Source organism: Strix aluco, chromosome 4 (assembly GCF_031877795.1).
Source record: "Strix aluco isolate bStrAlu1 chromosome 4, bStrAlu1.hap1, whole genome shotgun sequence".
Taxonomy (NCBI): domain Eukaryota; kingdom Metazoa; phylum Chordata; class Aves; order Strigiformes; family Strigidae; genus Strix; species Strix aluco.
In genome coordinates, this window is record NC_133934.1 from 17,755,946 (window position 1) to 17,783,454 (window position 27,509).

General features: G+C 41.2%; 3 protein-coding genes across 7 annotated transcripts in view; 2 read left to right on the forward strand and 1 right to left on the reverse strand.

Moving 5' to 3' along the window:
• Window positions 1-1,146: 1,146 nt before the first annotated feature.
• LAP3 (leucine aminopeptidase 3) lies at window positions 1,147-17,201 on the forward strand. The gene is made up of 13 exons (XM_074822220.1): window positions 1,147-1,350; window positions 2,028-2,143; window positions 2,478-2,532; window positions 4,347-4,452; window positions 5,569-5,728; window positions 9,030-9,191; window positions 10,172-10,330; window positions 11,099-11,223; window positions 12,596-12,684; window positions 14,092-14,194; window positions 15,847-15,926; window positions 16,573-16,685; window positions 16,795-17,201. Exons 1-13 carry the CDS (start codon window positions 1,228-1,230, stop codon window positions 16,991-16,993), a joined length of 1,590 nt encoding a protein of 529 aa, XP_074678321.1. The 5' UTR covers window positions 1,147-1,227; the 3' UTR covers window positions 16,994-17,201.
• Window positions 17,202-18,090: 889 nt separating this feature from the next.
• Window positions 18,091-20,500, forward strand: MED28 (mediator complex subunit 28). The gene is made up of 4 exons (XM_074822221.1): window positions 18,091-18,272; window positions 18,370-18,436; window positions 19,608-19,720; window positions 20,182-20,500. The coding sequence occupies exons 1-4, from the start codon at window positions 18,108-18,110 to the stop codon at window positions 20,377-20,379; spliced, it is 543 nt and encodes a 180-aa protein (XP_074678322.1). The 5' UTR covers window positions 18,091-18,107; the 3' UTR covers window positions 20,380-20,500.
• A 1,516-nt stretch (window positions 20,501-22,016) lies between these two features.
• FAM184B (family with sequence similarity 184 member B) overlaps window positions 22,017-27,509 on the reverse strand; it is a 50,578-nt gene continuing 45,085 nt past the window's right edge. For 2 of the 5 annotated variants that reach the window (XM_074822217.1, XM_074822215.1), the window contains 5 exons: window positions 26,944-27,090; window positions 25,401-25,518; window positions 25,114-25,218; window positions 24,212-24,414; window positions 22,017-22,778 (listed from right to left, as the gene is read on the reverse strand). In XM_074822217.1, the coding sequence (XP_074678318.1) occupies window positions 22,688-22,778; window positions 24,212-24,414; window positions 25,114-25,218; window positions 25,401-25,518; window positions 26,944-27,090 (664 nt within the window). In that variant the 3' untranslated portion in view covers window positions 22,017-22,687. Of the gene's footprint in view, window positions 22,779-24,211; window positions 24,415-24,585; window positions 24,740-25,113; window positions 25,219-25,400; window positions 25,519-26,943; window positions 27,091-27,509 lie in introns of those variants that run through there. The other 3 variants (XM_074822216.1, XM_074822218.1, XM_074822219.1) reach the window with 3 other exon arrangements.

A 27,509-nucleotide genomic window follows, 5' to 3' on the forward strand; every position in this document is an offset into this window, starting at 1 on the left:
ATTCTTCAAAGCACTAAGAAACTATTCATTCTAAGACCCTCTCCAAAATAAATGAAGCTAAAAACTAACTACCATTTTGATTCTTTAAATAACATTACGGTTTAATGTTAAAAAATGTAATTTTACAACATAAATCAAAATGGATGCCATTTCCCCCATTGTCTCTGAGTGCCACTGTCCTTCACAAGACATGTTATCTCTCTCTGTACCACTTCATGGAAAAAGTGGTTAGGTGGGAACTGCAATATACTGTCAGGGAACAGGCCCAGCTACCCCTCTTCCTCATGTTCTGCTGATGCAACAGTGTAAATTCAGTTTCAGATGTATGGAAAAGCAAACTAATTGTTATACATAGTGTCCCAAGGTTTTAGAATCTCACACATGAAAGCAAATTACTTATAACCTATGTTTCACATTTCTGGGAGAAAAAAAAAAAAAACCAACACTGAACTAAAAAACATCTGGATCCCTTGACATTAAAATCTGGTGAGTGTTCAGTGCCACTGAAACTCTGGCTCTTCATACTGACGATACAATAAGTATCAGCGAACTCCAAACAGTTCTTTTGCTAGAGAAGCATAAATCTACTTCTGACATTACACTGATGGCCCAGTATTCTGATGTGAATTTTCCTGATACAATATAACCACAGTCGTTCTCACCGGTCTTTTATTTTCACTTACCACATTTTCTCTTTTTTAAATTTCACTCTGGGATTGTTACGGCTTTCTCTTAGAACCTAATCAACTCTTCCTCGACAGACAAGGTGATACTATACAAGTAAACCATCATCCTACATGGAAAATAACGTAGATCTGTTGCGTTTGCGATAAAGCTTTGATTCTTCTTTCATGCAGCATTTACACTTTAATCTTCAATACGCAAATTAAACATGCCGTTTGCACACCAGGACTGTTTTTTCAAGTCTGTGACAAGCCCACAAGAGGAGCTGTTTCACCCCCGCGGCACGCGCGAATACTTATCTAGAGCACACACCACGGGCGGGCAGAAATCCGCCGTGAAGGCGGGCCGGGCCGGGCCGCCCCCGGGGCACGCAGTCTCTCACAGCGGCAGGACCGAACCCGCCACCCGGCGCTGCTCCGACGCCTCGGCCCCGCCCCCCGCGGGCCCCGCCCCGCGCGGCGCCGCCTGATGAGGCCGCCAGCGCGCCGGGGTTAGGGGTGGCCCGTTCCGCCCCGCTCCGTTCCTCCCCGGTCGCTGCCCGCCATGCTGCTGCCCTGCGTGCGGAGGGTGCCTGCGCGCCGCCTTCGCCGCGCTCTCCCCCTGGCCTGCAGCTGCTCGGCGCAGGGGCCCTCGCCGCGGGGCTACAGCCGCGGGGCGGGCGGGAAGGTGAGGGGCGGCGGGGGGCGTCTCTGCCTCGCGGCTCCTCTTGCTCGGGGTGAACCGGCCGGAGGCGGCGGGGGCCGTAGGGTGACCCTGCCTCCGGCTCGGTGCCGCCGCTCTAGGCGGGGCGGGCCCGGCCCCGGGGTCGCCGTGTGGCCGCGGGCCCTGGCCCAGTCCGCCGCTTGAACTCACAAACCGGCGGCGTCGGGGCGGGCGCCAGGCCGGGGCCGGCGGAAGGCTGCGCCCCGGGGCCGTTGCCTGGCGGGGCTCCTGCCCTGCCCCGGCGCCTCGCTGCCTGCCGGTGGGCTTGGGCGGGGAGCGGTGCGACTGCCCGCGCTCCCCTGGGTGCGCCTGGCTCGGCGTCTGCGGTTGGGGGGGCGGGGCGGAAACAAACCAAAAGCTCTTTTGTACTTAAAATTATAGATTGAAAGTTTTTGTCTCTACGTGTTAAGCAAAATGATTATAACTTTAGTCATACTGTGTCTAATTCCTTTTCCACGCTCAAAAGTAGTTGTAGTAGTTTATCCTGGTTTACCAAAGTGTCGCTCTGTGCTGCGTTGGATAAATACATAAACTGAGATGGATACATAGAGCAGCAGTCATGGTTTGAACAGGGTGCTTGCTGCCTTTTGGATGGGTCTTTACGTTTTGTGGTGTTTACATTAATGCATGCCCTTTTTTAGGGTCTCGTTCTGGGAATCTACTCAAGCGAAAAGGATGAAGGTGCTGCCCAGTTCACTAGCGCAGGAGATGCTTTTGATAGACTTGTGTCTGGGAAGCTGAGAGAACTTTTGTCCCTGTAAGTGTGTGTAAGCTGCTGAAATGGGTTAAAGTACCTGCAAACACCAGCAAGAATGGTCTCTTGTATCACTGTTAGTGTTTGTGTCCATGCCACTTCTCAGGCTGGTATTTGCTTCTACCAGATCAAGCAGTTTGGAGGTGAACTCCTCTGGACAAACAAAGCACTGAGGAAACATGCAAAATGTTCATGGGGACTGTGCTTTTCTTTGAATCAGCACTGAGCCAAATGTCTCAGTGCAGTGTTGGGGGGCAATGTGGTTGTGGAGTGAATGTAGAACCATAGGATTTATCACCGATAAGGACTTTACTGAAAGAATCTCTTTGTGTCCTAGGTGTGGGCCACCTTTGAAAAAAGGCAAAACACGCATATTCCATGGTTTGCATCAGGTATGAATTTGGGATTTCTGTGTGCCTGTTGACTAATGTGTGAGGTTTGTCCTTGCATCTTATTTGAAGCTGAGTTCACTGCTATGCTTGTATAAATGCTTTGCTCTTCTTCCCCCCTCTCAACAAAAGACGTGGTTCTTGTTGAAATCTCCTGCTCTGTGTTCCCCATGTTTGAATGGCCTTTTGCACAGTCCTGTGCTCCTTCCACAAGATGTAAACAAGTCTGCTCCAAAGGTGCTGTGCTCTGAATAACTGCTTACTGAATGAGCTGAAGCACAACAGTTTTGGATCAGGCTTCTACTGTGCCTCCTGTGTTCAGGAGGAGTGAGCACACGAGTGTGTACTGGTATGTGCAAAGACCTTCAGATGTACCAGTTCTAACACAACGTAGTCCCATCACAGGCTTTAATCGGAGGTTTTAAAGTTGTGTGCTTGAAACCTATGAAAACAAGACATGGGACTGTTTTTCAAGCAGGACTTTTGCCTGCACAGACATCATATATCACAACAGTATGAGATTGGGATTCACCTGCTTAAAGTTAGGCTTTCGGTGCCATATGAGAAGCCCTGGTACATCTAAGGCACCTACATGGAGCTGGCAAGTATGGTACAATTTGTGCCTTTTTGGAGTAGTAGCTAGAGGCTAGGCAGATGTAATATGACACTGGGTGTTCCTGTCTAAGTAACTGAATCCTCTACACTAGGGCTATTTAAATGATTGTAAATAAATCAATTTATAGTGAGTATTGCCTACCATGTATAAATCCATGTGCAGAGACCCCAGACAGGTGACACTGGACTCAGTAGAAAGGCTCTCAGAAATTTCATAGAAGTTGAGTCCATTGAAAGTCCCGTTATCCCAGTTCTGCATACAGTGTGGCCTCAGGGGCGAGTAGCAAATCTCTGCAACAGAATGTAGTAGAATTTGGCCTTATGCACTCTTCTAAGTGTGTAAAATAACAATAGCTAAAAAAAAGTTAACTTGAATCACTCATCTTCTGGAAAGGAAGCACTAGTTCACCATCTTGTGGACTAAAAGACTTTACTATGGTGTAGCAGTTCGAAAGCTGGTTGTTAGAATCTGACAGAGCAGCTATTTGATAGAAGGGAAGGCCTAAGATTAACTTCATTTCTCTTCAGAGCTATGGGAAATCTGTTCACATGTATAACCTTGACTTTTATACAAATTTGACTAATTCTTAAAAGACTCCTTTAATCTTTGTTATTTCTTCCTTTTTGCCTTCTGCTTGCAGCTTATAACGCAAGCATTTAGTCTACTATGCCACATTGCTTTCTTGAGTTCTGGAGCTGTGTACCTCTGTGCAGCTTTGGGTTGTTACCTGGCAAATCATGCCAGCTCAGCTCCTGAGCTGAGCTAATAAGTTCAGCCTTTGAAGTGACTTTATTTCCTTGGATGTAGTACTGTGCCAAAAAAGGTTACACTTCAGCTCAGTTCTGGCCTTTGCTGGAGCTGGAAAGCTGAATCTGCTTTCAAAGGATTTTTAGACTTGACCTTGGAAGTATCAGTTCTGCTATGTGTTGAGCATAAAGCCCTGTCTGCTGCAATACATGTAACTAACCCTTAACTGGACAACAGAACAACTGGTTCCATGCCTGTGGCAAATGATTGGGAGTGCAAGATAGTGGCACCATACTGGCATGCTTAACAAAGAAATGTGCATAACATAGAGGAAGTACTGAATGTATTGTAACGCTGTGCTTGGTTTGATTTGGAAAGTAAGGTCTTTTTAACAACTCTCTGCTCTGGCTGTAACAAGGAGGAAAGTGAATTCATTTGTGTCGGCTTCATCTAGGACTTTCCGAGTGTGGTTGTAGTTGGCTTGGGTAAGAAGAATGCTGGAGTAAATGACCAAGAAAACTGGAATGAAGGCAAAGAAAATATTCGTGCAGCTGTTGCAGGTTAACTATTTTTAAATTTTCTTAAGCATTTTGTCTATTAAACCATTGCAATGGTGCAGCATGTTCCATTGTTGAAGAGTGAGTCTAGATACGATTTTGTTTTGAAACGCAAAACCTACTGCATGGTTTGGTAAATGCATTTACTTGTCACTGATATTATGTTTTTCCTTTATGAGAAAGGAATTACAGGGCATGTAAATCAATCAATCTGCAGACAGGTAACTGCAGTTAGTTTATCAAATAACTTCACTAAACAGTGTGATATTGAAAAGGCTGTTGTTTAATTACTGTTTTGAAGCCTGAGAGCATCACCGATTCACTTTATGCTCACGCTGTACTTTATGCACATATATTTATATTGACTTTTGTCACTTAGTTTGTAACAGATATTTGTGTTATACTGATACCTTTCACAACATCAGTAGTATGATTCAGTATGTTATCTGTCATAGGCAGAGGAGGCTGCTATCTTAATCAAGAATGACTGCTGCAGCTAAGTGTGTCTAAAACAAGGATAAAAAGAGTTCTCACCACAGAGTTTATAATCTCAGACTGGAGGTCAGTTCCACGTGTATGGCAGCTGTATATCCAGAGTGCTAGCCTGTGTTGTCTCACCAGCCAACAAAACATTGTTAAGTTATTTGGGTACAAAATAGAATTTATGGAATACTCTTTGTTTGTTTATAAAAGTGTGTATAAACTCATTTGGAAAAAAAGAACAGTCATATACTATTAGCAAAAAACTAAATTACAGCAAATTTCTGATACCTGTAGATAGTCATAATCCACAGCACTCCAGAATGATAGAGCTCTTCTTTGCTATAGAATGAGCTTAAAGGAATCAGAACAACTGTGGACACTCCTTTTTATTCTTGTGAAATGTCTTAATCATTACAATTCATCAAGTGATATTTTTAGTCAAAATTTGTCAGTATATGGTCATTAGCATTTTTCATTATTCTACTGCATGATCTTTTTAATGGATTTACTCATAAACTCAGATATCTTGAGTTAAAATTACTTTTTCCTTGAAATGTCATGTTGCTCACCCTAGACACCTGTTTTCCTGTTCTGTGCAACACTCAGCCTACTAGTTCTGTACTGTATTTTTTTTAGTTGGCTGTAGACAGATCCAAGATCTGGAGATCCCTTGTGTTGAAGTAGACCCCTGTGGAGATGCTCAGGCAGCTGCAGAAGGCGCTGTCCTTGGATTGCATGAATATAATGAGCTGAAGCAAAAAAAGAAACCTGTAGTTACTCCCCAGCTTCATGGAAGGTGATGGCAAAAGGAAAGCTTGCCTATTTCTTTATCTGTTTGTTTGTTTATTTATAAAACTGTGTCCATGCATGAGAAAAATATAAAACTGAAAGAATAGGCCTAGCAGCAATATCCCTCTTAATTTCTCCTTTGAACTTCCTGAAGTATTTTATATCTCAATTATATTTATAATGTTTCCTCCATGTTTGGTTAGTATGCTATGGTCTGAAGTTAAGGGTTAATAAATGCTGCTTCATAGAAGAGAAGGCTTAGGATAAAAATGAAAGTAAAAAATTACTTGAAGCGTAGTTGTGATGTAAAAGGACTTCTGTGGTATTGTGTGCCAATATCGTGGAGCAGAGGTATTTCAGATTCCATAAATGAATAAATCCTTTTGAGAATCAGGAAATGCTGCCACCAGACTGTGCCATGATGGATATGTTTTACATAGTTCACTTGTTATTTTTGCATTCATAGAGTATAATGCAAGAAGATAAGCTTGGGTGCTTCTGGCCTCTAAATAGACATCATTGTTACCTGAGAGCAGAAAGTAATATCAGAGCTTTGGGGTCCAGAACAGAGTTTTATTAATCCCTTTTTACTCTATCAGAGTGGACTTTGGACCTTCCATGTAGGATATTCTGTCATGCAGAGAAGAGGTATTTCCCATATGTACTCTGTACAGGAACAAGGCCTTCCTTATGGGGAAGCTAGTGAAATAAAATAAAACTCTCTCAATTTAAGCATGTCTTGATAAGCTACATGCAATACTCTTCCCATTTTGTATAGATAGTTTGGGACACGATCATGTTTATATTAAATAAACATTTCCTGAAAACAGATGGTCCTATGACCACTTATGACACTGGAAGTAATTTTTGTTGGAAAGGACCTCTGAAAGTCATCTAGTCCAGGTTATCCCTAATCCAAGTTGGAGCTAGAAGTTATATACACTTTAAATCTCCATCCAGTTGATCAGGCCTTTGTCTAGTCCAGTTCTGAGTATCTCCTGAGATAGAAATTTCACAGCCTCACTGGGCCATCTGTTCAAGTGCTTAACTACACTCATGGTGATTTTTTTTCTTTGTCCTATTGCAGTTTCCTTTGTTGAATCTTGAGACCGTTGTCTCTTACCCTCTTACTGTGCAGCTCTGAGATGGTGTCTGTCTTTCATCTTCTCTATAAACCCTGTTTAAGGGTAGGAGAAGGTCTTCAATTAGATCTTTCCTAAATTTTTCTTCTCTAGGTGAGAGAAACCCAATTCTCTTAGCTTGTTCTCATATGCCATGTGCTCCAGCTCCCTTACCCCTCTTAGGGGCCCTCCTTTGGACTTTCTCCAGTTTATCAGTATTGGGTTTGTATTCAGGAACCCAGAAGTGGATGTACCTAGATGCAGCCTCACAAATGCCAAGGAGGTAAATAATTACTGCCCTTAACATTCTGGCTATGCTCTACTCAAACAAAGTTGACCTTTGTCACCGCAGTAATGCACTGCTTACTCCTCTTCAGCTTGTCTGCCAGGATCCCCAGGTTCTTTTCTGCAATGTTGCTTTCTGCCTAGTCAGTGTCCAGCCTGACTTGCGTAGACCTGTCCTGTCCTGGGTACAGGACTTTACGCCACTCTTTGTTAAAATTCACGGTGTTCCCCTTGGTGCATTCCTCCAGCTTGTCAAGGCCCCTATGAATGGTGGCCCTACCTTCCCCGTTTCAGCTGCTCTCCACAATGTGATGCTGTTGGTGAACTTCTGAGGGTACATTTCATTGTCCAAGTTGTTGATGAAGGTATCGGCCTCAGTATCAACCCTTGAGGAACACCACATGTAACTCTGCTATCTTCTAAGCACAACAGTTCTTGCAGTTTTTCACCCATTTTGTAGTTTACCCCTCCATGTTTTCTCAATTTGTCTGCAAGGATTCTATGTGAAAACCTTGCTAAAGCCAACCCTCTTATCATAAAAATCAGTCAAGTTGTTCAGACATGATTTGCCCCAAATAAATCTATAATGACTCTTCCCAGTGACCATCTTGTCCTTCATATACCTGGAAATGGCTTCCAGGATGACTTTCTCCATAAACTTCTAGGTGATTAGTCTAGGATAACTGGCTTGTAGTTGCCTATATCTTCCTTGCCATTGTTAAGGATGGGGATTTGTACTTTTCCAGTCATCAGGGACCACATTCAGTTACTGTGGCCTCTCAAACTGAAAGACACCAAGCTTGCAATGGTGTCAGCCAGCTCCCTCAGCCCTCTCAGATATATCCTGCCTGCTACCAAGGACTTGTGTATGTCCAGCTTCCTTAAGCAGTCCTGAGTCTTCCTCTGCCGTGAGTAGTACCTTTCTTCCCCAAACTCTGTTACTAAGCACAGAGAACTGGGGAATCTGAATGCAGACCTTAAGACTGAGGAAAAGCAGGCATTGAGAACTTCAGTCTTCTCAGTGTTCACTAGATTGCCTGCCCCATTTAGCACGGGGTCAGCATTATTCCTGACCTTCCTTTTCCTGATGATGTACCTGTTGAAGTCCTTGTTGCCTTTCCTGCTTCTTGCCAGTGTCAGTGTCAGCTGAGATTTGGCTGCTTAATTCCATCCCTCCATATCCAGGCAATGTTTCTAAATTCCTCCTGGATTTCTCCTTTGCTGTGTTGCTCTCTCTTGAGAGGTGGAATCCAGCTTAACGCCCTGCTTTGTGATATCTTTTAAAGCAAATCAGCGTTTCAGTTCTGTCTCAGTAAAATGAAAGGTTTTGTACTGGTAATGTTGCAAAGTAACCAGAGAGACATCCCCATTTCCTATGCAGGCAGCTCTTTGAACGTGTCATTCATTAGTGAAATGCTTTGAGTGCACTGTGAAATGAGATCCAAATTCCACTCTTATCACATAATCATATTTCAGTAAAGTGAAAAACAGAATTGGAGGCTTTATATGGTAAATAAAAACTTTCAGGGCTGTTATAATTAATGTGATTACAGATTTTGGAAGGGGTATTAAACCTTGTGCTTAAGGATTTAAGTCAATCTCTGACTAGTAAGGATTAGGACAAGACCTAATGTATTAGACAGATAATTTTACATCTGTCTGCTCTAGGATTCTTTTAGCTTTCTGTGAAGCAGCTGGCACTGACTAGAACCAGAGATGAGCTACTAGACTAGATGCACCTTGGATCTCATATTAAATTCCTTGTAGTAAAATTACTATGACATTCTTAATTGCCCCAAATTAATGATACTGCATTTTCAAACAGGAGAGAACAGATGGATGCTGACAACATCTTACTTTTGCAAATGTTTATGATCCTGATTATTATATGGTATTGTTTAGTGCTGAAAGTGAAGCGTGGCAAAAAGGTGTTACCTATGCTGAGGGTCAGAATCTTGCTCGGTACCTTATGGAGGCTCCAGCTAATTATATAACTCCAATCAAATTTGCCGAACATATTGAACAGAAGCTCAGAAGTTTCAGCAATGTGAAGGTCCATATAAGGTAAATTCCATTGAAATGATTCCTCTGTAGGCTAAGATACCTTCGAGGTTATTCAAATTTGCAGCGGGCTCTCATTTTCACTCTGCCAATTCAAATGAGAAGAGCAGGGGAAGTGTTTGGCAAAAAGGTGTGAGGGGTGCCCAGACTGCAGGCTACTCTCAGTATTACAAGGTGAGCTTCTAGTTTGCAGAGTAAGCAAGATACTGAGATACAGGAAAATGATTAAATGTCAATTAGTCATGGAGTCAATTACCGCTTAATTAACATGTGCTGTGAAAGGAAGCCTGATGGAGATTTGGTGAATAGAGGGCAAATACTAGGTACCTTTTTTCTAATATCTTTTGCTTTCTTCCTAAGTGGGTTTTATACATAGCTTTTCTTTTTTGTTTGGATATGGTAATTAAACATCCTCTATTTATTGCTGTTGTTCTTTGGGGGTTTTTTAGCTTTAAAAAATGTTGTAATGGAGCCATAAAAGCCCCTGCAATTGAATTTACACAGTTAATACTTCTTGCCTCTGAATTTCTAGCTACTGCTCTTTGTTGGAAGTGGCTTAACTTGTGCAAGTGTTGGAGGCAGTTTTATTGAAAAGCAAAAGACTGAGGGAAATCAACTTTGCCTATAGCTAACCATCTTGATAGCAGAAAGCTAAACTGTAACCTGCTGCAATATTGTTACTTCATATGCCTCACGGGAAGTGAAGTTTAATGTTTCTGTTGTTTGTTTTCTTGTTTTGGTTGTTTTTTTTAAACAAGGCAAAACAAAACCCAAGCAGTAATTCCTTCCCTTGAGGAAGTATTTTTCTGTTTCACAAAAAAAGTAGTATGGTTGGAATTAAATGACAGTTTCCAAAATAGCTAACTAAAATTAATAGTTTGTGTACTAACTTCAAGAATTGTGATCTCTTAAAAGCAAACGAACAAAAATCACCTTGGTTAAAGTGTCCAATTACAAAAAAAAAAAATATATTTCTATTCCAGACCGGAGTCTTGGATAGCAACACAAGAGATGGGAGCATTCCTGAGTGTAGCTAAGGGTTCGGCTGAACCTCCCATCTTTCTGGAGATTCACTATTTAGGTGGTGCTAATACAAATGGCTCCCCGTTGGTATTTGTAGGAAAAGGAGTTACATTTGACAGGTATGTATGCTAATATTTTAATGACTAGAGGGGGGGAAATGCCTTCCTGTTATTCATGTTCATCGGGGAGTTCCTTTTTCTTTGCTCAGCACATCTTCCAATGCCGTTCCAGTGAACTTGCCTTATGGTAGATTGTGCTGCCCTTCCTATGGATAAGACAAGCTTGAGTGGTTGGACAAAGTAGGAATTGATATGCCCTCATTTTGTAAGGGGAAAATGGAAATTCGGGGGAAGGAAAGCAAAGAACATGCTATTTTTCCTTTTTTGGCCTGAGCAAACCTCTGGATGAAGAATTTGCATGTTTAGAATTGCAATCTGTCACTGGACATCTAGATCATGCTTAAGGAAAGAAAAAATAGTTCATTCTTTGCAGCAGTTCCTTAAAACTGCTTTTCATGTCACACAACTACTGAAGAATTTATCACTGTTCCCCTTCCATGTGCTGATTTTACCCAGTGTACTATTTTGTTCTTGTTTTGGGCTCTTCTGCTATCATGGAGACCATTGAGTTACTCTGCTGCAGACTACCTGGATTTTTATGGAGCCTGAATTATGAGGAAATAAGTCAGGATCATATTTTATCTGAAATGAAAACCCAGATACCTCACTTTCAGTATGCTTACTAAGATGTTGCAGGAATATTTGAAAACACCAAGTCTAGCATTTACTGATACTTGGTGCTAAAACATACTGATGGACAGAACATTATCAACGTATGCAATGTCGAACTCCTACATGTTGGATGATACTTGGTGCTGTTTGTTCCAGTGGTGGCATTTCACTGAAGCCGTCATCGGGTATGGATGCGATGAGAGCAGATATGGGAGGGGCAGCAACTGTCTGTTCAGCCATTGTGACAGCAGCAGCTTTAAATCTACCTCTTAACATAATTGGTAAGTGTGTTTGTGTGAGAATCCAAAAATCTTAATTTTACAAGATTTCATTTAGACAGTAGTTTTCTAGTATCAGCAGTGGTAATGGTCTTACTGAAATGTCATGGACTCTTGTAGGCCTACTTCTCTCATTCCCTTGCTTAGTCTCTCTTCCACTTCCACTTGCTTATCAAAAAATATCTAGCTTTGAATAAAATATTGCAACACCAAATTAAAATTTTGAAGGCATGAATTTTAGATTTTAGGAGAGTCATTAGATTGTCAGTAAACTTATTTTCAACAAGTTTTTCAGAAGTCCTGATCCTTCATTATAGAAGGAATGTGGATATCTGCAAAAACAAATAAAAATTAAAAGGAGTTAGCAGAGCTACCTCTGTGAGCGTGTGCCACAGCTGAACAGGAAGAGGGGTCAGCTCTTGTTTCCTTAGGTGAACATCTCAGCAGAAATCTAAAACAAGCAAAACCAGTCTGTTGATACTATTTTTAAGTAGAAGCAATGCTTATTTTTTCTGCAGAAATGTTGCACAGCTAAAATTAAAGGAGCTGATTCAGGAACCCTAGCAAAACCCTAGTTGGTAATGACATGTAATCCATTCTAGGATAAGTTCTATGAGAACCTTGACTTTCAGGAAACTGCTATTTTAGTCACTTTTGTGCTTCAACCAGTAGAGGGCAGCGAAACACACATCCTCACGACATTCCTCACTGAAAAGTATGCGATTGGAAGGGCTACATCAGTGGAGCAAAAGTCTGTGTACATAATTCCACTGAAAAGTGGTGGTCCACAATTTGCTTATTCCTTGTGCCAGGAGCAGGTTTTACCTAGGAATGGTGGAGTGCCTTTCATCCCATTATCCTATTCATAGTTGGAGTTTTGACACTGATCCTCTTTTTTGCTCATCTCTATTTGCAGCTCTTATGGTTGAAGTTCTATGGTGAGTCCTTGGACCCCTCAACATTACACAGTGTTTATCTAAATGAGTAGAGCTTGAATGGCTCAGAGTGTTAATTTGAGAAGTTTTTAATTTCAGAAAGAATGATATCCCTTTACATGTGACTAATCATATATGGAAGACATAAGATGGTATTTGTTACTCCTCTGATCTCACTTGTCTGGGCATAAAGTAGAAGTAAATTGTAGTGGTGGAATGGTGTAGGTGAGAGAATGTGGAGGTGCAACATGCAGAGGAATTTCCCTAATTGAAAACTGTACCATGTGCCTTTCAGTAACCAGGAAAACTTGGAATTTGAGCATAAATTCAAGATGAGAATAGTACTGTTTTCTTAAGGAGGTGTTTGTTTTTTCCTAAGTGTTTTTTCTACATCTCTTCTGAGAGAGAAACTAGTAATGCACTTTTTTTTTCTCTCTGAGGTTTGGCACCCCTCTGTGAGAACATGCCCAGTGGTAAGGCAAACAAGCCTGGGGATGTAGTTAGAGCCAAGAATGGAAAAACAATACAGGTATGCATGTGAAGCTTGGATTTTGAATACTTCTAGTGAATTGGTTTAATCAGTCAAGTTACATGACTGCAGTCAGAGTACATGTTTGAAAAGACCTTTTAAAAAGATAAGCAGTGCAAGTGTATTGTTTTTAAAAATGTAAGCAGCATGTTATTCATTAGAAATTGCTATCGTAGGACTCTTTTTCAAATGTAAATATAGATTGAAGACGTTAGACGTGTTTTATAAATTGCTAGGAAAAGCTGAAAAGTACGGTCATTTACTGAACATGCTAGAAAATCTTGTTTTAGCATAAGAGGTTGTTGCAGTGGTCATAAATATAGGTTCTCAGTCAGAATGAGTAACGTTAATTGCTTCCAGCAGACCCTTCAGGACACTTTCCCGCTATCTGGAGTAAGACATAAGAGTATTGGTTTCCTGCTGATGTAACCAAGGTCTTTACGCTGCCAAGCTGCTCTGTACAATCAGAACTCTGAGTCACAGGGGCTGTTGGTTCAAAGGAGCTTGCCAAATCAGTACCCAAAATACATATTTCATCTTTAATCTAAACTGCTCCATACTTATCTAGTAGATTAAATGGTACTGAAATTTGTTGTGCTGTAGACCACTGATGTTGTGCAGAAGTAGATGGCTTCATCACTATTTCTCTCTGTCCGGATTTCTGTGATTCTGCCACCTTTGACTTGCTGAATCTTCCAGTTACTTGCGGTGGTTCTCCCAAAACTCAGTTCAGTCACTCTCTGCTTTGAGGGAAAAGACTGGGTGCATATTCCCCCACAAAGAAGAAATTTGCAGGAAAGTGCTAGTAGCTCAGAGCACATCATGCAATTAATCTTGCAGAATTCATCATAAATTTTCCCTGAAAAAAGGAGCAAAGGGGCTACTGATTTTTTTTTTTAAGAGGGAAGAACTTTCAGGCTCCAAAGAGCAGTATAACAAGGAACTGTTTCCAGGCGTGCATCTGGGCTTCTTTGTGGTACTCTCTCCTCCTTTGTGGTTTCCACTGGCCACATCTCTGCCCTTGCTTGGAAGCATCCCCCAGGGTTCCTGGGGCTTTGTTGGGAATGGCAACCAGCCCCCTGCACTCCCCTGGGGCACCTCCCCAGCCTCCAGGCTCTTCTGAAGAGCCAGCAGCACAGAGGCCCAGCATGCAGAGGAGGTTGCAGTGCTGCAAGATGACTTGACCTCAGCTACAGATAGGCTTTTATTTTATAAATACAAATGTGTATAAATACTATCTTTTTTTTTTTAGTTTAAGTAAATTTTGATTATATGACATTCCTAGGGCATTCACAGTGAACAGTGCGTTCACAATCTGACAGCTGTTTAAGACAATATGTAAGAAATAAGTCAGTGATAGGGATGTTTTCAGTAGTTAATCTGTTTTTACTAATTTTGCACCTCAAGGTAGATAACACAGATGCAGAAGGAAGACTGCTATTAGCTGATGCCCTCTGTTATGCCCACAATTTTAAGCCAAGGGCTATTGTGAATGCTGCAACATTAACAGGTAAGCAGTCTCCCTTCCCTGCTCAGTTTGCAAGTCAGTTCTGTGTTACTTTCATTAATTGGGCTGTGGATTAGTTGCACTGTGTATATAAAGCCAACCAGAATTCAAAAGCAACTGAGATGATTCTACATGTCGTAGGACAAGAGCTAGCACAGTTTATGCTCTTAACAACTTGCACAACTGCACTTTGTCTCTAGGACTGGTGGGGGGTATTGGCATGCAGGGGACATGCTCAGCAATGTAGATCAAGTTGGACCAGCCCAGCCGAGCTGGAACTAAGAAGAGCAGGGAAAACTTATGCAGACTTTGATGTTTCTGCACAATGTTTCCCAGTGCTTCCATTTCTGAGCTAAGCCCTCCCAGGGCTGTGTGATGTAGAGATGCTGGCGTGGTTGTGGAAGAATCCTGCCAGGTCCATATGGCACTGGCTGTGCTGGAGCCAAAATAGCTTCTTTGTGAACGGCTTCCTGAGCGCCTGAGCTCTGACCTAGCCAGCACCAGCTCTTCCATTATCAGAGCTAGCTCAGGTCTCCATGATTCTAGAGAATAGGAGAGTTGTCATCTTCCCAAGAATTCGTTTGGCTGCAGTATCTCTTATTTTATGTTCAGTGTGCATACTTTCAGGCATAATAAAATGTGCTTTTTCATCTCTACAGTTGTGTATGAATGAGGTTGTGGTTTTAAATTTAAAACGGGCATTGTGTATGCATCTCATGAACTGCAGTAACAAGCTGTCATGGCTGAAGTGACTGTAGCTCAAATGAGAGCAAACATGGAAGAGTAGTTCAGACAGGAGCCCACTGTGTTGCTTAATACATATGCTAAGCAAAATAATTATCCTTCTATATATTCTCTACTAGTGCTTTAAATTATGTTCCATCAGTTTTACCAGTTCAGATGCTGTGGAAGACTTCAATAGACAGAAGGGAAGCTGATTTTTAAGTTGACTTGTATAGAAGTATTCCTGTATTACTCTGTTTGGGATCCTTGGGTACCAAGCAGGAAGGAGGAGAAATCCTGTAGAAATTTCTTTGACACATCATTTCGTTAAACTACTTCCTCTTTTTTTTTTAATCTCACTGAGGATTGAGTGTTGGCATTAGAAGAAGCAGTTCTGTGGCATCAAATATATATGTAATCCCTCTGGTTTAGGCATGTTTTAGGTATTTTGATAAGGATTATTTTCATTTAAAGTAAATCTACATATGCTGTGCAAAAATCTATGCAAGTGTTATTCGCAAAAGGGAGAGTATCAGGTTGAAAATTGTAGTGGCCTATAAATTGGAAAAAGTCCGCTCATATTTTTTTATATGGAAACAATAAAATTTAGATGTTTTTCTTGAGAAGACACTGTTATTGCTGAGTACATTATATTAGAAATATTGCTAAGCATCAAGCTGAACACAGAAGATGTAGTTTAATGAGATACAGAATATAATTTTTATGAATTCTTGTTAGATTACATAAATGTTTTAACAATGTTGAAACTTTTAAAAATGCAAGTGTACTAAAATCTTCAGTTTTTGCAGACTTTAGAAACTGCTGATAATGGGAATTAAAAATGAAAAGTTCTGCAAGTAGTCAGGGTGCAGAGGAATAGCTCAGGTCCACCTTTACCTTTGTTGTATAACCTTGAAGGTGTGTTTCTTTAGGTGCCATGGATGTTGCATTGGGGTCTGCTGCAACCGGAGTGTTCACAAACTCATCTTGGCTTTGGACTCACCTTTATGAGGTAGGCCATCTGCGTTGTTAATTAAATAATAATTCAGTAATAGCTGTTACTGAAAAGTTAGTCTTACTTTATGCAAATATGACAGATACGTTATTACATTTTGAAATCTCGTAGGAATGGTGTTAGTACTGTATTGAAAATAATTAATTTTGGCTATTAATTATTAGCTCTTTAGTGAGGCTTATCATACAGCAAACAGCATGCACATCATATCAAGGATCTGCATGTTCTGATAACTTACTGCATATGCATAAGCTCTGGACTGCTGACAGTAATTAGTTCATGTTAAAAAGATAATTGATGTTTAACAACACTGAAACAAATTTAGAGAGGCATCATGAGTGACTAAATGTGATGGCTAAAGGAAGCCTCTGAAGGGAAGGATTTGTGTTGTCAGGAAAAAGGAAATTAAAAAAAAAAAAGCAGTCTTTAGGTTTTGCCTTTTGACTAACACTGAAGTAGCAAAACAGTAGGATTCACTGTTTTGTTTTGCAGTGTATTTCCAAATACCTAATATTATATTGGGCTGAAGATTTTCAGACTGATCAAAGCTAAACGAAAGCATGCATTATACCAGGGCTTATAAATGCAGTTTATTTAAAAAAAGAAAAAAAAAAAAAACAAACCATCACCGTTTCTTTTTCAGGCCAGTGTTTTGACAGGAGACAGAGTTTGGAGAATGCCTCTTTTTGAACATTACACAAAACAAGTAACAGACTGTCCTCTTGCAGATCTGAGTAACATTGGAAAATACAGCAGGTAAGATGTACCAACATCCTCCATGTGACCCTTCCTTTCAGTGTATTTGTTTAATGTTGGTGCTGTTGGTGTTCCTGTAGAAACGATACAATTTTTCTGCTTCCCACAGAGCTGGAGGAGCATGCACAGCTGCTGCATTCCTGAAGGAATTTGTGACTGCCTCTCACTGGGCTCATTTAGATATAGCTGGTGTGATGTCGAACAAAGATGAGGTGCCCTATCTTCGAAAAGGCATGGCAGGGCGGCCCACAAGAACACTAGTGGAGTTTGCGGCTCGATTAAGTCAAGACAGTCACAATACCAAATAAAAGATGTATAAAAAAATCATCTACTCTGCCTTAAGAAAAAAATCTTAATAGTATTATTCATAAATGAATGCCCCAAGCATTTTTTCACTATGGCAATGAACTACAACTGCATTTTAGAAATCATTACTTGGGTAAGAATATCTCAGCTTTGAGATTTGTCATCCCATATTATGCAGTTTAAAATAAAAAACGTTTTTTGAACTATTGAGATATTTAGTACCAAAACATCTGAACTCCTATTTTATATGTAAAGTGAGCATAATTACTGCAAACAGTAGATCTCTGATTTGGGTGTGTGTTTTAATCAGGAGAGAATTAACAATAGAAGATCATAGCTGTGCCTGTTTTGGGTGAATTGTAGGTGGTGTGAAAAGTAACGCTGCAAAGTTGCTTATAAAAAAGCCTTTCTTCCCTTCACAATCTAGCTGTTGATATGTATTGAGGTAGAAATGATGCACCATCAGATTGTTTAGGCTGCTGCATGGTTTCAGCACTAAATTATGTCAGGAGTCTTAAACAAATGCCAGCAAGGGTGTATCTGGTACCTGTTTTACAAAAACTAAAGAAAGCAAGTTAGTGTTTGGTGAGTTTTGGGGGGGACCTGCTGCTGTCCCACGGGATCTCTGTCATCCTGCTGCTTCCCCCTTTGACGGCCGTGAGGCTGGCCGGCTCCAAGCAGGGCCACTATTCCCAGAATCAGTTCGGATGTCAAACAGCTTTAGCACTTAAAAAGCGGCGTGGTGTCATTGAGAAGTAGAGGTTTCCTGGTTTGTTTTAGGGTGGTGGGTTTGTTTTGTTAAGGGCTGGTGTGTAACGAGTAGCGATGACCTGCTGCTCCCCCAGGCGGGAGGCGCAGGAGGGCGCAGGCCGGCGGAGGAGGGCCCCGCTGGGCAGGACGGCGTCGCTTTCTCTGCTTCTCCTCGTCGCCGCTGAAGGCGAGGGGCGATGCCGGGCAGCTCCGGCTGCCCCTGCGTGAGGCGGCGGGGGCGGGCGGAGGTCCCGGCCCGCCCGAGGAGGACGGGCGGCCGCGGCACGCTGAGGCTGCGCGGGGCTCGCCTCCGGCTCCCGCCCCTTTGCGCATGCGCAGCCGCCCCCGAGCCGGCCGCGGCGCGCCATGGCGGGCGCGCTGGGCGGCATGTTCGCCAGCCAGCCGCCGGGGCCGCCGCCGCCGCCACCGGGGCCTCCCGGCGGGCCCGGTCCGGCCGGCCTCATCCCGCCGCCGCCGGGGCCGCGCAACCCCAACAACACGCTCGTGGACGAGCTGGAAGCGTCCTTCGAGGTGTGTGGGCCGGGGTGGGGCAGGCCGCGGGTGCGCGCAGCCCTCAGCGCGCCGGCCCCCCGCGGCCCTCCGACCTCCGCGCTTCCCTCTCTCGCAGGCCTGCTTCGCCTCGCTGGTGAGCCAGGACTACGTGAACGGCACGGACCAGGAGGAGATCCGCACCGGTGAGGCCCCGGGGGGTGGCGGGGGGCGTCGCCGCGGTGCCCAGCGCCCCCCGCCTCACGCCCGCCGGGCCGGGCTGAGCCGAGCCGAGTCCTGGGCGGCTTTCGGACGCCGCCGAGGTGCTGCAGCTCGGCGTCACGAAAGCCCCGGCTGCGCCCCGGTTTTCTTCTGCAGGCCTGAAATGCAGCGGGGCACGGCTGGGGCTGCCAGCGTGTGGCTAACTGGCCCTAAAACTTCTTGCGAAGTTTTGCTAGTGCATTTGGGCTTCGCTGGGGGTGTATGTGCTTTGGCATAACTAAAAGAGGGTTAAAAACCATTTCGGGGTCGGTGAGGGGCATAACTGGGGGTTGCTCGCCCCTTCCCGGGTGGAACGCTGTCCACAGCAACGGGAGGCTCACAGGGAGAGAAACCCCCCGGGACCGACCGGGGGTTGGGGAAGTGTGCGAGTGCCAGCTGGCTGCCGGGCCGTGTGGGATCACCGTAACCGTGCCATGAAACGCACGGTTCAAAACCTGGGAAGGTAATGTGACGCATTATGAAGCTGTATGAAGCAACAGTAAAAGGCGGGAAGTATTTCCTAGTAGCAGTGCTTTAAGATTTGTGTGACACGCACCTCTGTGGGAAGTGTAATTAATACGGAACTGGTATAAACAGGAAGGTAAAAAATGGCCCTGACCATACTGTTTAGAAGTGTACTCCCTGAAAAATTTCAAAGCTTGACTCTAAAGCACCGTTTTGAAAACTCCTTTCTGGCTATGGGGTCACACTCATATGCTGGAATGGGACAGCTTTTATTATCAAAACAGTAGTGCATAATCTGTGAAGGCAGAATATTCTCCTAGATACACCTGTATTTTAGAACCTTACATTGAGTTTCTTGCTTGGGCATACAGTGAAATGTTTTCTTTATTCAACCAAGTCCCACAAATTATTTATCACTCTTTGTTGTGGTCAAAAATGTAATAAAACTCGGGAAGAAGAGTTGTCTTGCACCTTTAAAAGAAGTTCTTAAAGTTTGCAAAGCAACATTTTATATGTCATTTTAGTAAATCTGAAGATTTTCTTTCTGGAAAGTACTGTGAAGTGTGTTTTTAATAGAATGCAGACAATGACCAGCATCAGCCCGATAACCTCTTGGAATATGTTCTTTCTATTCTGTTATTTTATGTTTAGGTGTTGATCAGTGCATCCAGAAATTTCTGGATGTTGCAAGACAAACTGAATGCTTTTTTCTACAAAAAAGACTGCAGCTATCAGTCCAGAAACCAGAGCAAGTAATTAAAGAGGTATGTTTAAATTAATTTACCTGTGTTGTGCTAGATCAGATAAGCTGTGTACCAGTACAGTTAATCATCTTACTCACACTCATTTTGGGTTTCTCAACATGATGCTGTATCTTTAAGTTGGTAGAGCTCGACTGTTAACGTAGCTCTCACCATGAACCTGGAGAAGCTGGATGCCTGCTGCTCTGCAGAGTATTGGAACACAGATGATCGTTTCCTTGGAAGAAACAAACTAGTTAGTCAAATTTTGCTGGAAGTAATGATCTCTGAACTCTCTGACGCATGGGAGCAGAACCAGTGCATTCACAGTGCTTTCCCTCTCTTTTGTTAGACACTCTTCCATTATTAGGATTTCTGTAAGGTCAGCTTGAAAACTCAAGCTAAAAAATTACATGCTCTTTTATGTGAGGTGGTTATTCTCACGAATACAGACTATTTACTAATACACATTTTTTCATCCATAGGATGTTTCAGAATTAAGAAATGAATTGCAGAGAAAAGAAGCATTAATTCAGAAGCATTTGGGTAAACTGCGACACTGGCAACAGGTCCTGGAAGATATCAGTGTACAGCACAAAAAGCCTGCAGAAATGCCTCAAGGCCCATTAGCTTACCTAGAACAAGCATCTGCTAATATTCCTGCTCCAATGAAGCAAACGTGATCTTTGATTTTACATATCTGAGTATTTTCAACAATGCAAAGCAGTGTTCTTTTTACTTTGTATGCTTTTTGTATAATGTAATTTGTATTACAAATATAAACAGTTAAGACAACTAAACAAAGTAATTTTTTTTTTTTTTCAAATATGGATTGATTTTATATTTCAGTGGAAAATACACAGAGCTGCTACTCAGGATGCTTTCTGGTAGAAGTGTTTTCCAGAATGCATCCTGTTCCTTCTAGAAAGGGTGGCCCTAGCTCTCCCCTTACTATATCTTTGCTGGTAAGATGAAAATACTTGCAAAGATTACTATTTGGTTTTGCTGGAAGATTTAAATGTTTTGTGATCCAGTCATTATCCTAAGTACCACTATAGAAGCACTCTTAGAATTGTCTCTATCATCTAGGTCAGATCAAGAGTGTACTTTTTTGAAGGGAATTGTCCATCTCCACTGGACTTTTGCTCACCTCATGAAGGGGTCTTGGCACATACAAATTTGATTCTTATAGGATGAAATGAAATTGCAAAATGCAATATGCCTGTGGGGGCATATGTAGCGCAGGTCCCATATTAGTGGTGTTCTGTCTGTCAGGTCTGTGTAGAGATGGTCCAAAGTACCTACCCCCAAAATAAAAAGCACTCATTGTGGATGTTGGGTCATCAGCTTCTGTTGGGGTGCACTATTCAGTAATGTAAGTGTAGCCAAAAAAATATTTTGGAGGTAGAAATAGCAAAGGAGCCCTGTCTCTCTATTACTAGGCAACAAGCTTAATTCATCGATACAGGCAGGAAAGCAACTTTCTAGGGACCCAGTCCCTAGAAATTATTAATTAGAATATTGTAACCCTGGAATTTAGAATTAGCAGTTGTGTACTGAACTTTCTGGTGTGCTTTAAAAGTTTTGGAGGCAGAGTGGGTGAAAACTAATGAAGAAGCCCTATGCAGTTCTGATCCTCTCACAGATACCAAGACACTCCTCGGTGTTACTTACTGTACACTGTTTTATCCCCTTGATTACATGTGTAAAAAGTGTCTTCTTGCCAAATCTGATGGTAAAGTCTCTTTCCAAACCAAGCAGTTCATCTTGGAAAAAATACTAAGACAGCTGGGATGAAAGCACTGGCCTGTAGAAGTATTCTGCTTCTTCTGCCACCTTTTCACCACCGGTGAGGTGCAGGGGCTGTTTTGTAGTAAGTGCTAGCATCTGCTGGTACAGTTCTTGCTGGCTGTGTGATACAAGAAGGGGTCAGGCTGGAGGTACACCTCTTCGCATGTGTAAAAGTTGTTAACATAGCTGGGCCCTACTGGTTGAAATTAAATGGGGATTCAACTTGTACAGCAGTTGAAAGATGAACTAGCCTGTCTTAAACACGGCTGCTGGTGGCACAATTCTCCACCTTTCACATTTGTTGATGAAGTACCGAAGTGTTAAATTTCTTCCTGGCTGTCTTTCCTCCCAGTAATGAGTTGGCTAGCATGATCTGATAAATGGAGTCATTCGCCCACTTTGCATGTAGGTGGGCATAAGAACAATGTTGAGATAAAATGCACAAGAACGCAGTTCCCAAAGATCTGGAACTGTATCACTCTGACTTGCACTTCAGCATAACATAGCACTACTTTGCAAAACATAGAAATGGATGATTTACAAGCAAGTTTTAATGTTCATACTTACATATTATCCTAATTTACCTGGCTGATACATGTACTGAAGTGCAACAGGAATATTGTATTTCAGTGCTGACTATACAAAACAGTTTATTAAGCAAACCAGAAAGTATTTCTAAACCAGCCTGCTATAAACATGCTACTCTTGGAGGTATACTGCATGGTGTACAGCTTAAAATAAGTTTAACAAAAACCTGTTAAAAACTTAAAAAAATACACTATTATATACAGAAAATATTTTAAACAGCTGATGAAGCAAATGTGTAAATCTACAGAAATCATCTACAGAAATATCATTTTTCAGCTGAAGCCATTGACAGGATGTTATCAGAGACCAAATTGCATATTTAATGTAATTGTGGAGTGGTAAAGCCTTTTGATTAAAAAGTCTCTTCAGATAACAGTATCCAGAATTTTGCTTTTACCTGATTTTTTACAGAGGTTGTTAAAAAAATGCATTTTTCTGAAATCCATGCCTATAACTCCATAGTTATTAGATGTAAGAGAATGCAGTAGTTCCTAATTATTTATTTGGGAATTACTTCCCTCCCCCCGCCCCTTCATATATTGGATTATCATTCCCTAAAAGAAGACAGGAACAGGTTTGTAGTAAATCTGAGAAGTATGGAAATACTTTGCTTTAAAATGAAAAATACTTAGTAAACCATTCTTGATGCTGAGGGTCTTGGGTTTGGTCATCTTTGGTTTGTGGTGGTTCATTGCCATGTGTCCTGTGCAAACAAATAAGCATTAGCATCACTCACTTACAATCTTATCAGTATTTAATACTTTTTTCCTCATGATCCTATGAACTCATCTGTGCTTACACGAACTGGATGAGGCCAAGAGGTGCCAGCTACAATTTCTAGTGGGATCTGTGCTAGCCGGGTAACTGGGCTAACAGCACTGGTAGTAACGAAGGTGTGAAGGAGAGCTAAACGGCTGTGGAGAAATGTTTGAACATAATTCTTGATGCTTCAAGAATATGAAGTCTTGAAAATGAGAAAATTGCAGCTGCAATTCACTCTTTAAAATATGAAATATGATTTATGCGTTAAAAATGTTTGGTAAAAGTTTTATTTGGAACTGAAAGATTTATCTGAATATTAACTGGATTTTATAATCAATCCTATTACATAGTGTCTGATTTTTCAGCAGCCAGGATGCTTTTTTAACGTTTATATTAATTTCAGTTTGCTTATAGTAGCAAATATGACTTCACTTATCATTGATTTAAAAGAGTAGTAAGTAGCTGCCAAGCTACCTGCAGTCTCCCTGTACGTTTCTCTTTAAAATACAAATCTGATTTGCCTTAGCAGTTACCCGGCATGACACAGAATGCTTTTATCTTTAAGATGCAGGAATTGCCAAACTGGATCCAAGCCCGTGTCCTGGGTTATTGTCTTTGGCAGCAGTCAGCACCATCTGCCTTTAAGGAAAGAACTCTGTAGCACACAATTTACAGGGTAACTAATCACTAGGAGCTGAGAAGGCTGGCTTTTGTCCTGAAGTACAGTGGTAGGGGGTTTTTTTAAAATATTTATCATAACTGTAAAACGTTAACTACATACATTTTTAACTATTTCTTGAAGAGATCATTCAGTCATGTTTATACAACACTAAGCATTGTTTAATAACTCAAAAATTTGAAGAAAAATTCAAGATTTTCAGAGAAAAAAAAATTAAGAAGCTTTTAGTTAAGTATCTGCTAATTAATTTTTAAGTCTCTCAACCCTTTGCCAAATGATAGCTCAGATTCATTCAAGTATCTTCTGAAATAAAAATATGCCATCTATATCTACCAAGTGCAAAGCGAGGAAACAAAAGAAGGAAAACACATCCTTAACAGAACCACTAATATGTGCCCGAAGTTTTAAACAGCCATGTTTACTATTAACTGCATTCTTAGTTAAATATTTGCAACTCCTCTTTTTTGTACCAGGAGGGGTTGCAAGCATAAGCTCTGCTGGGCAGTGATTATAGCCTACTTCTGCTGTAAAGTTCTGGGTATGCCGGTAGAGAATTGAACACATGGAGTTCACTGTACGACAGGAACCGTACGTCACTGTTTATTTCCATATGTCTAATGTGTTTGAATTGCCTACAAGATTCTCAATACCATTTCATTTATCATCTTACAAGTCACTGCAAAATGGACAAATACCTTGTGGCAGCACTGCTGTCTGACGGTTGTGCTGATGGAGAGCCCACCCTGAGGCAGCCAGGACTCCGGTCTAAGCTTGTAGATTTTGTTATTTGAGGAGCACTTCTTTTTGATCTCAAGTCACAGCTCAAAAAGCTCTTTGCGTAGGAAGCTAAATTCGGAACACTGACAACACGACTGGGCACCTCAACCGTCGTCTTCTGCTTTTTATTGTAACAGAAAACTTCATTACACACAGGTTTTTTTTTACACTTTATACTATCAAACCTCAACAATACCTCATTCCCAGATATCTTGTGAGGAGCACCCAAAACTGAAGATTCCCACCTTTTTCTATAGGCATTTAAAATAAATTCTCAGGGTATGCTGTGAGGATCCATGGATTAGGTAGTCCAATTAAAACAAATTGTGTATTTGACCTTGAGGTTTTAGATACATCAAAGCCAATAGTTTGCAGAGCTCAGTTAGGTGCTTTCCACCAACTTGACCTCCCTTCTTTCCATGACTATAGACAGTACCATACAGGGGCTGGAATGACAAAGGGCAAATCCTGAGCAGCCCAAATACAATTCATAATTTTCCCTGATGCATCCAGTATCGCAATGCTCAAATCTGCAAACAGTTCCCAAATCTGCAAGCAGTGGCTGTGCTTCTCCCAGAAGACTGAAGTCTTTGGAGTTCTAGTGTTTTATATTTGCTTAAACACCCGTATCTACGTACATACGTACTTCTACTCAATTTATGTTATACTCAGCACCTGACTGTAGGTTGGCTTACTGGAAAGAATTCCATTAACATTACCATAAAAAATGAGTAAGACCTTTATAGTCCTGATCATCTGTATGATTCAGATAGCAATAACACATCATGTTTTGTGATTTTAATTGCATTGCTCATCTTACCTTCATGGAAGGAGTCAAGCATCCTGTATTAGGGTTGAAAGAAAATGATCGATTCCTGTAAGATTCAGTGTTGGCTAAAAGTGAATGCTGAAATTTTCTTCCTTCCTGAGAGAAAAGAAAGTTATGTATATGGAAACATCTATTTGTAGGAAGTTGGTATGGAAACATAGATTTGTCAAAGTATTCCAGAACAGAATGGAAAGAATCAGTCTGAAGCAATTGAAACACTCAAGAGAGCCTTCTAACAGATTCCAAAATACATATATACATATAAAATGAAATCTTACCGCCAGCTGCTTGATAATCTCCTCTCTCTCACTTAATTTGTCTTGCAGACAGCTTATAAGGTGTGTATCTTCTGATCTGGACTCCCGCTTTCTTGACTTTTCTTCTAATTCTTTAAGTCTGTACCAAAGAAAATGCAGACCAGAAAAAAACTTCCTCAGATCAGGTTCACAAGATACCTGAACTGTACTCTGCCCTAAATTCCAAGCCTAAAATACAGGGACATAGTCAGGCCTTTTGGATAAAACAGCATTTTTTAAAAACAGGCACCTGTACGTGGATTACATATACATATAGAACGTTGTGGAGTTCCAAAATAAATTGCCACCAGGGTTAACCCGCAACACCTGTCCAGTGTAAAATCCAGCCACCGGTATAAACTACTAACAAGCTTGCACATCACATTGCTGGTCTAGTTTCCTAAAGAAAAAAAAAGTTGTGTCACAGTATCTATGCATGTCTGTATTAATCTATTTGTTCTCTTTTCTGACTCAATAACTTTAGAATCCACAGGCTAATTCCAACCATATTTGATAGAGGCCTCAGAAATACTCAATTCCTATAACTTTCATGAAAAGAGAGACTTGGATATACACATTGCTTTAGTGAACCCTCCAAGTCAAAACCTGTAGTGTGAGTTGAGCTCTTTAAATGCCTTAGTCAGGGGAAAAGATTCAAATGAGAACTTATACCTTCTTAGAGATGGTGTGGAAATATATATGTGATTGACCCATGAGAAAACAAGTCATTATTTCATCAGTCAAGTTAATGAATTTTGCTACTTGAGAAACAGTGCTATGAAGTTCACCTGCCATACTGAAAGATGTATTACAGAATACAAACCACCATTTTGTGGGGTTTTTTTGGTGAGGGTAAACATATTTGAGAGGACTCCCCCCAATCTTACATTCTTAATTTAGTGTATCTCGGAGTTTAGATAAAAAGATAAATCTTAACATCTGAATGGTTTGAGACCTGCTTACATGCAAGTAGGTCTCTCTTCTGGACCTATGCCATGGAGCTGGGATAAAAGAAAAGGATAACAGATATGTATAATCAGGATTATTTCTGAGGGACCTCTCCTGTACAGTCTGAAGCACCAGAGAATGCACAGGGGGCCAAGTGCATTTATTTACATGAGTTAGTGGGGGCTGTCCTGGGAAATTTGCAAAAGAGTGAGAATGTGCAAGAGCTTAACCCCAAAGATGTTGCTCTGCTGAACAAAATTAAGTACAAGATCATGGATCAAGGTCTCTGGTATCATCTGTGACAAAGATGATTTTACACTTCGTAAAATTGCAAGATGATAAGTGCAGGTTTTAGCATTGTAAAACTGTATGTATAGAGCTTTACATTAAAGATATTCAGAGTTTATTACAAGATATCTGGGTCTTTTTGTGTTTGCAAAGGAAATACATATACACTTCTATTTCAGTGCTTATAATATTCTACCTATGAGTAATAAAAAAGTTACACATACTGATAATAATAATTTCAAACAGAACTCATTGCCAGTATGAGCCAGAGTTTATTTAAATGACTTACTCAGTTTGTAAGGAGAAAATCTTTCCTTGAAGATGTGCCTGAGTGCTGCTGAGATCAGATAACATGTTTTCGATTTCCTTCCGATGATCTTGTTTCACTATGTCCAGTTCTTTTTTATGCTTGATATTGAGGTCTTCTATCAGTAGCCTTTCATTGGTATTAAAATATGTCTGAATTCTCATGTCAATTCTCTCATTGACCAAAGCATGCAGTTTTGAGGTCTTTTACTGACTACAAAGGTAGTTAACTGAACGCAGCTCTGGGCTTCTGCTTACTGATTTGACTTTGACGCTTCAGTTGCAATCTGAAGCAGAACCACACTAACACTGAGGAAGAGGAAGATTATTTGGAGACCTTCAACCTTCAGGAAATGAAGGGTCTATTCTATATAATGATGCTATTGGTATTCTGTCTCTGGTTGGCTTGTACATCAATCTTAATGGTCAAACACGACAATAAAGTACCATAGGAACTCACTTGTATTAAGCAAAATTATTTTGAAATCTCTGGGATTTTAATATGAGGCTCAGAAACAATTAATAACTGCCTACTACCATCCTAAAAAT

Bases quoted from the DNA above. Each gene is read 5' to 3' on its own strand.
- MED28 (XM_074822221.1), top strand. From the start codon at position 18,108: ATGGCGGGCGCGCTGGGCGGCATGTTCGCCAGCCAGCCGCCGGGGCCG. The intron at 18,437-19,607 runs GTGAGGCCCCGG...TTTTATGTTTAG, and splicing joins CCAGGAGGAGATCCGCACCG to GTGTTGATCAGTGCATCCAG. The intron at 19,721-20,181 runs GTATGTTTAAAT...TTTCATCCATAG, and splicing joins CAGAGCAAGTAATTAAAGAG to GATGTTTCAGAATTAAGAAA.
- LAP3 (XM_074822220.1), top strand. From the start codon at position 1,228: ATGCTGCTGCCCTGCGTGCGGAGGGTGCCTGCGCGCCGCCTTCGCCGC. The intron at 9,192-10,171 runs GTAAATTCCATT...TTTCTATTCCAG, and splicing joins AATGTGAAGGTCCATATAAG to ACCGGAGTCTTGGATAGCAA. The intron at 11,224-12,595 runs GTAAGTGTGTTT...TTTCTCTCTGAG, and splicing joins TCTACCTCTTAACATAATTG to GTTTGGCACCCCTCTGTGAG.